The 13,730-nt window shown below is 40.3% G+C and overlaps 1 protein-coding gene across 1 annotated transcript; it reads right to left on the bottom strand.

The window, feature by feature from the left end:
• Positions 1-2,636: 2,636 nt before the first annotated feature.
• Positions 2,637-9,970, bottom strand: LOC130207885 (immunoglobulin-like and fibronectin type III domain-containing protein 1). Its single transcript, XM_056436623.1, is given in 24 exon segments — positions 2,637-2,641; positions 2,734-3,060; positions 3,770-4,066; positions 4,366-4,558; positions 4,715-4,800; positions 4,888-4,931; positions 4,933-5,194; positions 5,284-5,412; positions 5,520-5,699; positions 5,789-6,085; positions 6,186-6,479; positions 6,611-6,752; positions 6,848-6,972; positions 7,064-7,603; positions 7,719-7,991; positions 8,123-8,285; positions 8,390-8,503; positions 8,596-8,779; positions 8,850-8,892; positions 8,977-9,018; positions 9,124-9,223; positions 9,374-9,510; positions 9,621-9,743; positions 9,919-9,970. Coding segments are annotated over 24 exon segments (4,152 nt in total).
• Positions 9,971-13,730: the final 3,760 nt, after the last annotated feature.

Below are 13,730 nucleotides of genomic sequence, written 5' to 3'. Positions count from 1 at the left end.
CGTTTGGCAGAAACTGAAGACTGGGTGATTGTACCTGAAAGCCACGCATCAACATGTTGGAGCATGGGATTTTTAGGGAGGACATATTTTTTGTGTATATATTCATATTTTAGCCACGCAAATGAAGGTCTGTTGGTTTGGCACTAAAATATTTCAACACAGGTTGGGTGTACTCCCGTGATGTAACTCCACTTACTCTCTGGAACTGACAACCCGCCCACATCAACAGACTTTGCACCTGTTTGGTGCAACATTCGCTCCCTCTCTCGCTCTCTCCCTCCTCTCTGGCCTCCTCTGTTCTACGCCTTCCCTTCAACTGACTCCTTCTCACTCATGTATCCTAGCTCTGCCACAGACGCTCTCCTCTCTACTCTTTCTTCATCTCTTGTTTCTCTCTGTCCTTCTTCTTTCTCTAACCCTAAACAACTCTTCTCTATATTCTCCAACCTCCTTGACCCCCATGGTCCCCCTCCTCCTTCCACCCTTCTACCGAGCCACTTTGTCGACAAACAAGATAGATGACATATGCTCCTCCTTTACAAATCCATCTTCTATCACTACACTTCAATCAACTTCTTCTTCATCCCCTTCGCTTTCCTCTTTCATCCTCCTGTCTCCTGATCAAGTTATTACATCGGTAACCTCAGCCCGCCCGACCACCTGCCCCCTTGACCCCATCTCACTTTCTCCAGGCTATTGCTCCTGACCTTCTTGCCTTTCTCACCCATCTTATGAACAGCTCCCTCACAACTGGCTGTATCCCTAACTCTCCAACCCTCCTGTTACCTTCACATATACTAACATATTTTACCCTCTGGGTCATTTTGACCCCAGCAATTAAAACTTCCAGAACATTATTAGAATTAATATTCTTTACCAAGTTTAAGTGTGAGGTACTTTATGTTTGTTTGTTGACCACCTAAATAGCCCTTTAAATACATAAAAAAAGTTGATATTTCTTATATGTTTGACAGTGAAAAACAGCCTGGGGTCAAATTGACCCCAAAGAACACTGACGTTAAACATTGAATGGGGTCAAATTGACCCTAAAGGTAACAGGAGGGTTAAGGAGACGAGAGTTAACCCTCTCCTGAAGAAACCCTCCCTCAAACCTGTCTGAAGTCAACAATCTATATTTTAATTCCCAAACTCTCGAACGAGCTCTATTTTTAACCAAGTGTCCTCCCATCTTTACAGTAGCAACATTCTTGACCCTCACCAGTTTGGATTCAAGGCTGGCCACTCAACAGACTGCCCTCCTTGCTGTCTCTTCACACTGCTAAAGTACCCTCTCTCTCTCATGATTTTTATGTAATTTGTTACACCCTATATGTTTGTAATCCAACACCATCATTATTATTCATTATATAAATGTGTATGTCGTACAAAATTGTATTATGACCAAACTAATGGAATTGCCCATTCTCCTCAGCTGCACTGTGTCGACATGATAACCTGCTGTGTCAACCTGCGAGACTTCCACACATGAACGTTGAACCAATTAAAATGGAATTGGTTCTTAGGTCAAAACTGAATCCATGCATACTCTATTGTAATTTTCTTCAATTCTTCGCCTGTAGGGAATACATAAACTACACTTGGACGTAAACACTGATGGCGTAATAACATCCCATGCCAGTTTGGCGTTCACTTGCGTCCAAGCACATCAGAACTATAAACTTTCAAAAAAATGTTTTATCCGATGTGTCACCATTTTGTTGTGGCATTCTTTAATTGATTACCCACATCTTTTTGTATGCATGCACACCATCCTGCAGTCTCACGCCCTGTTATGAGGATAGGAAAGCATTTACTTTGGCTAGTTAGGATAAACTGGTACATGCTTTTAATTTTGCGGCTACATTGGAACGCATCATTTAAAAAACACTGGTACAAACTGTTCTGAGGTTTACGTCTGGAGATGACTTTTTTTCAGGACGTTTCTCAAGATAAAATGAAGAACAGACTTCTGGTGAAGATACTGGTGAAGGTGGTTGATATGGAGTAATAGCATATTGGCATTAGCATTTAGCTCAAAACAAGTAGAGCCTCAGAGAGCAAGTACAGTGTCTGTATGTCTTGGACACAAAGTGACAATCTCATGGTTCAATCTAGGTTAAAGATTGACAAGTAAGACAGTTCAGTTTTCAACATGCTTTATTTACATTTGTGGCGCAATTATTCATAAATTAAACAGTAAATATGCAAACACTGAAACACTCAGTTATAGCCGTATTGTACATCTGCACATTTCCATGAGGAAGTCAACTGATCATTTTGTTTCCTTTTCATGAAACCGCAGAGGAAAAAGAGTTCGATGAAAAAACACATTTGGTAAAAGATGTTGAATCCCGAATGTGTCCTTTCAAAGTGCTCTTTGCATCCAGCTGATCCATTTAGTAAAATCTACCCTCAAATACGACACAATCTAGTTTCATCCAGTACATTTGTTTAGATTTTAAACACCAAGAGCTCTTTCCTTCTGGCTTTCATCCTTAATTTCCTCTCCACACTATATTGAAACCCAGTTTTAGTGTAATTCACTTCAAGCAGGTTTCAAATGGGCAAATCCTTTCTATAGCGTTCATCTTAAATGGAACAAGGCATATTCAGGGCTTCAGGCCCACCGCATCCTCCTAATCTGAAGGAGGATAGAGAGAAGATAATTATTGAAACACGAAGCCAGAGGAGTAGAATTTAAGATGTAACAAAAGCATTTGAATGTGTTTTTACCTTTAACAACCAGTTTAGTGGAACACTCCATTCTGCCCAGAGGGTTTTCTGCAATGACTGTGTAATCGCCGCTGTCCTTCGGGCCAACTCTAAGTATCACCATGGAGCAGACGCCACATGTGTTGGTGATGTAGTAGTTGGTGTTGGTGTTGAGGCTGACGTTGTTCCTGTACCAGGTGACATACGGTTTGGGGTTTCCCTTCACGGCACAACTCATGTTGCACTCGTAGCTCTCTGGACTTTTGTGCATTTTTAGCGGAACAGAGAACGAAGGAGGCGTCTCAAAGCAACACTTTTTAGTGGCCGGAAGGTTCAAAGAAAATGTTTCTGGAAGGATACAAGAGAAAGGAGATATACATTAATACAGAGTAATCTATATTTCTTTTACTAATTTACCTCCCCTTAGCGTCTATGGCAGAATATGTAGCGATATAAAAAATGCGATACCGCCCATGGTCAATTTCATGTACATAAAGTGAACAAAACATTTATCAGCAATGATGACCGACTTTATAGACTTACAGTAGCCAGGTGATGCTCTTACATGTTCTGTTGATATTCTTTAATTGCATTTTAATGATCATTTTTATGACTCTGATTATGCTTTTATTAAGTACAGCTTGTGTAGAGCTGTGATTACATCTTAGAACCTGGAACCAGCTATCTTTTTGCATACAGATTTAAAACAATTACTGAATGATAAATATGTGTATATATATGCTGATCAACTCTATAATCATCAGCATTTATTTATATCTAGGGTTGATCTCTTTTAATCTGCACTAGTGTTGCAACTAACATTTATTTTGTTATTGTGGATCCATAACATTGTGAGAAATTCCATCACAAGTTTTGAGAGCCTTTATGACATCTTACAACATTTCTTGTTTCATCTGACTTACAGAATGAAACCCAAATATATATACATTTTAAAACTCTACTTTTTAAAAGCTGAAACGATTCATTAATGATCAAAATGGTTGCCATTTAATTCTCAGTTGATGAACTAATTAACCATCAAACCATTGAAACTTGCCTTTTCTTCTCTTCACTTCCCAGGTTGTGGACTCTGAAGGCTTGGAGAGTCCCATGTCATTCCTAGTGTAGACCCGGAAGTTATACTCCCTCCCCGGCATGATATTGACGACGGTGCACTTGTTGTTGAAAAGATGGTCCGCCACAGTTTGCCAAGAACGCATCACAGAGTCTCGCTTGGTGACCACGTAGTGCAGCCTGTCGTCTTTCTTCTCATCTGGAGAGGGAGTCCAGGACACCGTCACAGTTCCCGTCACGTTCTCCTTCAGCTCCACGGGGCCCGGAGGCTTGGGCTCGTCTAGCAACGGGTCAGACATTATTTTTTATTATCTTGCTATGACTGTTGCTCTCTTTACTTTTTTACCAGTCCAAAGGGTACACAAAATGTCATCTCCACTATACTTTGTATATATTGTAGGAATGTTTGCTTCATTTTCTTTGCACCTTTTTTAAAGACATATTTTTAAAGCATATTGCTTCCTCCAAAAACGACCTAAACGTTTTAATAATCTGAAAAAGAGAATGCACCTCCATTGACAATTGGTACTCAACTCATATTTGCTACATGTTAGTTGACATTTTCCTTTCTCACTCTACCTGTGACTCTTATCTCAACACTGGAGGTCTCCTGACCAACAAGGTTCTTGACAATGATGGTATAGATCCCAGTGTCATGGCGCTCTGCTGCATGGATCATTAGCTGCGATGATGTGTCTGTGTTGTGCACCGTCACATGTTTGGCGACAGGAAGTCCGTCCTTGAGCCATTTGATAGCCGGTATTGGAGAGGCCTGCCAACCACAGGAGGTACAGGGCTTAAGATGTGGCTTCACACTTACTTTGTAGAGAAGCAGAGAGTGTGTAATCTGACACTTTCAACGGGACATTGAACAACGCGACTTGGTGTTTTCATGCTCCTAGGATTTTGTGTGAATGTTGTACTGCACCTTAAAGTTGAAGTTCACTCGAGCAGAGTCACCAGCTTTAATCACCATGAAGTTCTTCATATTTTTGTCAGTGAATTGAGGTCTCACTGTAATGGTGTGGGGAAAGGAATTACATAAAAGGGAAAATGTATCGAATTCTGACTGCAGACAGTTTTCAATTTCCACTGACTCACCTGCAGGAGGCATTGCAATGATGTAGTTGTTTAACTCTCGAGGCTCCCTCTCCACCCTCATTGGTGGCTAGAACTCTTACCCAGTACATGGCCATGGACTTCAGACCCATAATAGTATAGGAGCTTAACATGATAGCATTGGAGTTACAGCGACCCCATTCTGGGTTTTCTGCTGGTTTGAGCTCCACAAAGTATCCTTTGGCCTCATCCTGGACCCCTTCCTCTTCCGTTGGTTTGGTCCAGCCCAGCGATAAGGTGGAGTATGTGGAGTCTGTCACCTTCAGTTCAATGACTTCACCTGGGGGCTCTGAAGGCATTACAATTTTAAGTATTGACATTTTAAACAGTTGAGCATTGAGATAATAATAATATAGCTTATATTGGCTTATTACTCACTCTTTGGATTTCTGGCAAACACAAAGACAGAAGGCGAACTTGGCTCTCCAGCTCCAGAAATGTTGATCGCCGATACACGGAACTCGTACTCGAAGCCTTCAACTACATCTTTCACTGCATAAGTCTTCTCTGTTGGCGTGTCAAAAAGTATAGTTACGACTATCGAATGTAAAATATCATTCGAGACATTTTCAATTGAACTATGCTTACACTGTATTCAAGATGCAGAACTGTACCTTTGATGGGTTCATTGGGAGGGTTGACATGGCCCCACAGATTACTGCCATTCTTGCGTTTCTCGACGTTGTATCCCAAAAGGTTGGTTCCTCCAGTATTAGTGGGTGCAGACCAACTCAGATTGATACAGTCTTTGAAAGCACTTACAATTTTTGGTGTCGAAGGAGATCCAGGGTATGCTGAGTGATGAAATGAAAGAGAAAACATTGTCACTTTTTCTTTAACCGATTCACTCGATACACATCGTCATGCTCGTCAATAGACTCACCCTTTGTCCCTGCCTGAATGTCATCCGTCTCCATCATTTCACTGGTGCCTTGATCAGTTTCCGCCCGGATGTGGTAGCAGTACTTTCTGCCATGATCAACATCACGATCCCTGTATTTAGGCTCTGGGCCAATTTTTCCTAATTTCTTCCAGCTGTTTCGGCCAATTTGCTGGCGCTCCAGGATGTAGTCCGTGATGGGGGAACCTCCATTGTCTTTGGGAATCCTCCATTTGAAGTCGATGCAAGTTGACGAGGCTTCAATAATATCAACTGGGCCTAGTGGGGGCGTTGGTTTATCTTTGGGGGAGACGAAATATCACAAACACACTCATTTCCACCTCCGTTATTTTGTATATAGCTTTCGTACAACTGAAAACAAGCAGTGTACCAACCGTACCTAAAATGACAAACTGCGTGATGGCTTCAGTTGCTCCACAATCATTTTTTATCCTAATCTTAATTTCTCCTGTGATTTTGCGTTGGCACTTAGTAAGCACCAGGCGGCTGTGTGAGGAAGACTTCTCTATTCTGATATGGGCATCCTCGAAGAGCTCTTCACCCTCATTGAACCACTGGATCTTCATGGGTTCCCGGCCCACAAAGGATATCTCGAAGGCTGCATCTTTTCCGGTTTTGATCATGACAGGTTCTCTGAACTCTGCCAGGTCATCTGGGTTAATTCTAGGAGGATCTAAGAGAAACCACACACATAATATCAGAATTTTATTGCTGAGCCGAGAATAATATTGTTTTACACACTTTCAGTGGCTTCCCTTTAGCTGTGCTTTAGTTGAAGTGCCTCATTGATTCTGATTACAATACCTTCAACACTTAATGCAGCTTCTGTTTTACGGCCATCAGCTTCACAGCGGTACTTTCCGGCATCCTCTTCTTTGCAGTTCTTGATAATTAGTTTGCGAAAAGTCCCATCTTTAACAATAGAGATATCTTCTGTTTCCGTGATCTGAAATGCACACACACATGCACGCGTACACGTAAACACACTTAAACATCAGAAGGTTAAAGACGAAAGCTATTCCTCTCTCAACTCCTCCTCACCTCTTTCTCATCTTTGGACCAGACTCCATCACAGTCCTCACTGCTCAGCCTGCAGACCAGTTCTGCATCAGCACCAATGATTGCAGTTACATCGGACAGTCCTCCCGTGAAGTATACTCCCGGGTCTTAATGGAAATAAAAGAATATTGTTCACCAGGAACAGGAATATATAAACAACAAAGCATCGAATTGTAATTTCTATCTTCCAATGCCTACCAGTGACTGTCTCAGGGACAAGTGGGCCTGCTCTCACTCTCTTTCTTTTCTCTTGGGCTGGCTCCTCTTCTTCAGTATCATCAACTTCAGGAGGAGCCTCTCCCTGAACATCTTCTTTTGTATCCTCCTCCTCCTCCTCCTCCTCCTCAACAGTGGTTGCTTCTGATGTATCATCCGCCTCTTTTTCAGTCTTGGTATCTGCCTTTGGCTTGGCTTTAGCTTTGGCTTTCTTCTCTACTGTAGCTTTGGCTTTTTTCTCAACTTTCGCTTCGGCTTCCTTCTCCACTTTCGCTGCGGCCCTAACCTCCGCTTTCTCAGCGGCAGCCACAGCGGCTGCTGCGGCTGCTTCGGCGGCTGTTTCGGTGGCTGCTGCGGCGGCAGCCTCCGCATCGGCCTTTGCCTTAGCAATCAACTTCTCTCTCTCTATCTGTATCTTAGCCTGTTGCTCCTCCGCAATCTTTAAAAGGTCGGCTCCACCACCACCTGCTCTGGTTGTTTTGCGAGCTTTCTTCTTTCTGCTTGCGTTTGGATCATTGTCGGCTGACAAAAAAAAATATTTCGACAAATCAAGAATAATTTGTCAAATGTGACATTTTCAGTATTTGATGAACTTAAACAGTCTGAATAGATGCAGTTTAACATGTTCAAACAGTACCTTCCACTACAAGCCAGGCATTGCAGGAGTTAAGTCCAGTCACAGCCGCATAGATTCCTTTGTCCAATGGCAGGCAGTCCTTCACCACCAACGAGTGAATCAGCATGTCCTCTGACACAGTTATATCATATTTCTCTCCTTGCTCTAGTGGGTTATTCTTTCCCATCCACTTAATTTTTTTCAGGGGCTGTGAGAGGACACAATCAAACACAGCGTCTTCTCTTTCCTCTGCTTTCACATCATTCATCTTGACCAAGAACTCCACTGGGGGAACTAGTAAAAGAAAGACATTATTAAATGCACAACATGGTATTTCTCATTGCCTGTCTCAGGGCAACTCGTGTCTTCGCAGCTTTTTTTCCCGACTTCATTGTGCAGATCCATAATTTGGTGAATCTTCTTACGTTTGAACTCAGTGGAGAAGATCTTTACTCCATCGACCTCCACTTGGTATAAACCTGCATCGTCTGGGTCGACACCATTGATGCTGAACACAAACTTCTTGCCCACCTGCTTCAGTCCGTGTTTTGAGTCTGTGTCCAACTCAAAGGGAACCATAACTCCATCCTGTTTAAACAAAAGCAGTCATACTTGTTAGTGTCAGTCCATTTTGTTTAATTCATTCACCAATGAGAGGAACACAAGTAAATATTTCTAATGATACATCTCACCTTGAATAAGAATATTTTGCTGGTCGGGTCTTTTAGTGACATTTCAAGTTCAAACTCGGCATTTCCATCAGCCTTCAATTCAATGGGCTTTAGGTTGCATAGCCTTTCAACAACCTGTATTACATAAGAAACAATGCTTTTAGAGTTTGTACTTGTACGACACCATTTATTCATATGATTAGAGATTCTATCTAGCTGAAACGTACCTTTTCTTGCTCTTGATCCCTCTCTATCTTCCTCTCACTTAGTTTCTTAAGCATCCCGCGGAAATCAGTGACACCATACTGAGCACAGATGGTCTCATAATCTTTTTTCTCCGCACTCATCAACAGTTCCCAAAACTTGTCATCAATTTCAATTTTTTTGTCTTCTTTTGCCTCGATGTCAACCCTACAAACCGCCCAAAGATATCAGTAAACACTATACGGTAATGGTCACGCAATGCAAATGTAGCACTTACTTATGTAAGGTCTTTTTGAAGTCCTCGGGTATCTCTCTCACCGCTACAACAAAAACAACAGCACGTTAACGGCTTTTACTAAATGTCTGACGTTGCATTATTATAGATTAAATGGAGGCTTTTGTACCTGTTCTGGATTCTTGCATGGCTTTGCTCTTCTTAAAACCAACTAAAATGGAAGATAATTCAGTGAAGTGAGACAGATGCTATTTATCTTAATTCATTAAAATAATACAAAAGTATAGGAATAATGGAATACAAGTGTGTAACTGACCCTCAATGATATTAAGCGCAGCGGTTACAACTGCTTTTCCATATTCATTTCTAGCAAAACACTTGTAGGTGTCGGCTTGATCCGCCGATACATCAGGCATCTATCAATCAACACATGATTATCAGTGATTTTGCCACAAAATAATGCAAGACGGCCGACTGATTATTCCATTTATTGATTCTCAAGTCTCCTTCTTGATTTTAATTGATTTGAATGAGCAGTCATTACGTCACATAGTCAGTGGTCTTACCTGTAGTTGGTATTCGCCAGCATTCGAATCAAAGACCATCTTGTTATATTCTTCATTCAGTTCCCCGCTATTCCGAACCCAGGTCACAGTCGGTTTTGGGTCGCCAGTAACGACTGCTCTGAAGATCGCCAATTTTCCTACAGGAGTGGCAGCACACAATGTACCATTATTTAATTTGTATTATCTGAAAGAAATATCTCAAATAAATAAGTTCACTCGTGTGATTAGAGGTGGAATTGTACCTTACCTTCTTGAATAGTGAGAGCAATGGGTTTCCGTGTGAAATCGGGGGTGCTCATGCCTTCAGGTAGTTCTTCCACATACTGGGTGATCATAACTCCGGGCACCTTTGACTTCTTTTTTATTTTCACTGTCGATTCATGAGATGCATTGCGTTATTTAGAAATGTACAAGTGCTCAACAGCTTTGATTTCAATTCATATGTTTCAGAAAAGGCTCTACTATACATTTAGTTTTCCTCACATAATCTATTATTCGTCAGTAATGTGCAGTTGAAACTTGCAGTGTTCAAACTCCTTACTTACCCTGCCCTGAAGCCTTTGGCTCCTCTTCCTTTGCTTTACATATTTTAAACATCGTGATCTTGATAACGGCTTCTCTTCTACTGCAAAAAATCCCCATTACAATGCACTTTTGAAACAATTCATAATTAATAAGGCAACACTGTTAAGTTTGCTTAGACACAGTTTTAAGGGGTTTTCACTTTGATGATTTCTTTGTTTGAATAAGGGCTTATTTCCCGTGGTCAATGCCCAACATATCCTAGAATCCTAATGTAGTCTGGATCTGATGTCATGACTGGACCACTGGTGGTTACCATCTGTCTGACATGCACTTAATCTCTAGCACATGGTCTGAATCTGTAATGGGTATCCTATCATTGTTTTAACAGGCAATACCCTGCTTTTATAACACTGCGTCCATGCATTTTTAATCAAAGCCTATCCTTTGAGAGACCACTAAGATGGAATGACACACAATGTTTTCCTCCGTGCGGTTACAAGCGCTGCTTTGTGGGACATCACTGTACATCTATGAGAGTGAGATGTATGTCGTAAACGGTGTGAGGACACAACTCAGTCAGTAACTCTAGCTGTTCTATATATGAAAGAATTCCTGAGAACAACCCTTTGTAGAATCGGCTGGCTTAATTTGGCAGGCAGTAGGTCACATGCCTCATAAAATATGTACAGTACTGTGTCATTACTCAGGAGGTGGCCTTACTGCAAATGTAGCATTAGTTATAACCATCTTTGTATTGAGGCTTTGCTTTCTTTTTAGCCCTGAATTATCTGAAGGTAAACGATTATAACATTTTTAAAAACTACTACCATGAGAAAAAGGTTCAAATTTGGGTGGTTAAAAAAATATTCTAAATTTGTTTAATTTAATCAAAGATTTTCTGAAACTATGAGATTGTCATTTTGTTGGTAGTGTTTCACTTTAATAAGTGTATAATTACTACAGAAATATATGATTAGTCAGATGCCATGTTCCAGGCAATATTGCTTTATTGCAACAAAGCATTTCAGTAAGTATAGAAAACAAATCTATTTTAATACACAAATATACTCATTAGTAGTTCCTAATTTGATTGTTTATTGTAATTAAACTGAAGAATCATATGGTCACATCGTGATATATGGTAGAGAAAGGTAATTTTTTTTCAGACTGAGAAAAGTTTTCATTTTGAAAAGCTTTGATTTATAAGTATACATTTTTTTCCCCTTGAAGGGTTATTTGGGAGTTTTTCCTGATCCGATGTGAGGTTTTGGGGCAGGGATGTCTATGTGTACAGATTGTAAAGCACTCCGAGACAAATTTGTAATTTGTGAAATTGGGCTATACGAATAAACTGAATTGAATATAGTATACATTTATACTCAAGTATAAATCAATGCTTTAGTTAAGGGTGTGGAACTTATTCCATGATCTATGTAAGAGTTGAGCATATACTTTCATTCATTAATTTGTTTGTTGGAACACAGAGCACCAATTTTAGTTTGAATAAACAAACAAGTTTATATGTCTCTATAGTTTGACTATGAGTTCCCGCTAGTTTCTTGAAACTGCGCAATCACTCATCTGATCCTGATCTTTTTTCAACATTTTCCTTTATTTTATTAATTTTCATCAATAATTCTGTCCTAAAAACAACAATATTATGATCTTCATGTTGGTTTTTATCATATCGGATACTAAACTGCTGTCATCGTTCAATTAGAATTCTGACTTAGGCGAACAGGTATGAGGTAATATGAAACTAGTATCCAGTTTGCCAACATACACATATTTATATAAATTGGCTAACAGAATAAAGATTTTAAAGAAATATCCAACCATATTGGGAATTTCCCCAGTATTTGGTAAATGTACTTACTATTTCTGTTTTCAAGTGAACTGCTGTTCCTTGCTGTCAGTTGCCAGCTTCAGCTGATTCGTGGGTCCTTTGAGAGGCAATAAAGTCATTCAGAGACACACAACCTGACCCACTGCTTTCCCCCCCCTGTGACTCCTGGGGATAGGTTTACTGTCATGCACGTTAGCCCTATAGTATCATAGGATCTTGAAAAGGGGTGCCAGATCAAATGCATGAGGGCCGCTCCTACTCCCTCCTCCACAACCGGAATTCCAGCAGTGGGGTGATTTTTTTGTATTCAAAAGAGAAGTCTCATTGGAAGTGACTTGGTAGTGCTTTGAACTGCCTCTCCATTAGCTTAATTGAACATGTAGGTTGCTGATCTTCATCCCAACATTTAACAAGAGGTAGGTGTCCATTCAATTCAAATCTATCTAAAAGTGTTTATCCCAAAAATTGACAATTTGCATGAACATTCATGTTTTCTTATTGACACGTGCAAGCTCTGGACGTATCGGTCGAAAAGCAAACCAAACAATTGAAAAACTAATTATTTTTCGTGTCTTGTTGGATTGAAACCCAACAGACAGGATATTTCCGTGGTTGAATACATTTTAACATTGTAACTAGAACTTGACTTTGAAACCGAGAGGCGTCATCCCGCACTCGTCGGATATGTTTTAGCCTGCTGAACCTCTCTTCAGTAAATCTAAACTTGGACTTGTGTCCGACCTCACAAAAAATATGCCCAGAGTCGTAATTCAAGAAGACTGGGCATAAATTACCTTTATGGAGGTGAACAAGTGGTATGAAGCTTGACACCTGCTTGTTATGTCATGGTCTGAAAATATGCTCAAGTCTATGGTCATACATGGATATACATTTTTGGCTCAACATGTGCTTTGTTTATCCATATGAATGTATTTTCTGTTCATAGTTGAGAAAATTTCAAATCTATAATGACGGAAACAAAATTAAAACTGAACCATCTCTTCATCTTAACTGATTGAAAGACACAAGCAGATAGTTCCACGATAGTTAGACAAACATCTCTAAATATAACACTAATTAATAAAATATGGCTACATAGTGTTATGTGCTGCAAATACTTTTGCTATATGCAGTGTTGGGCAAGTTACTGAAAATTAGTAATTAGTTATAGTTACTAGTTACTTCTTTTAAAAGTAATTGAATTACTTTACTAGTTACTGTATATCAAAGTAATTAGTTACTAGGGAAAGTAACTTTTAAGTTACTTTTATGTCTGCTTTTTTAATGTCATGAACAGTACTGAACAGTCAAACACAATAAACATATGTTGTAGACCTATTTATTGCAATCAACAGGGCAACAGGCCTTCAAATCAAGCAGGAGTACAAAAGTCCCTTTTTTAGTTAACTTAATACAAAATAACTGTCTCAGTGATTTAACAGTGTTTTTTTTACCACATTAGGCCCAATGAAATAAAAGTGATTGGCCTACACAGTATTAACACTAATTAAAAGAGAAAACAAAGGTGCCTTGAGGTGCTGCATATAATTGAGGGGGGGGTGCTAGTGAGGCGTGTACGTGCTGATCTGGAGTCAGTTTGGTAGGATTTGGGTATAAATAAATTATTTCATTTAAAATATGGATTTTTATTTAAAGATATTCATGTAATTTGCATGCAAAATAGGTCTACCCGAACCAGCGGACACAAAATTCAACCAGCGGCAAAAACCGCGGACCTGGCAACACTGGAAGTGGCTGTCAATCACAGTGTGGCACCGTGCGTGCTGGTCGAGGGGGCGTACCTGTGATTGGCGGAGTAGAGGGGAGGCGTGCCTGTGATTGGCGGAGTAGAGGGGAGGCGGGGTTAACCTGTCGGAAAACGGAAGTTAAGGTTGGTTGACGGGAACCGTTGTTGTTGACGTTGGAGCTGCTGAGCCGAGAGGAGCAGCTGTCTGTGTTGGTGAATGCCCAATAAAGGGAGGAATA

The sequence above is a fragment of the Pseudoliparis swirei genome, chromosome 18, assembly GCF_029220125.1.
Source record: "Pseudoliparis swirei isolate HS2019 ecotype Mariana Trench chromosome 18, NWPU_hadal_v1, whole genome shotgun sequence".
Classification (NCBI taxonomy): domain Eukaryota; kingdom Metazoa; phylum Chordata; class Actinopteri; order Perciformes; family Liparidae; genus Pseudoliparis; species Pseudoliparis swirei.
This window is presented reverse-complemented; position numbering and strand designations above follow the sequence as displayed.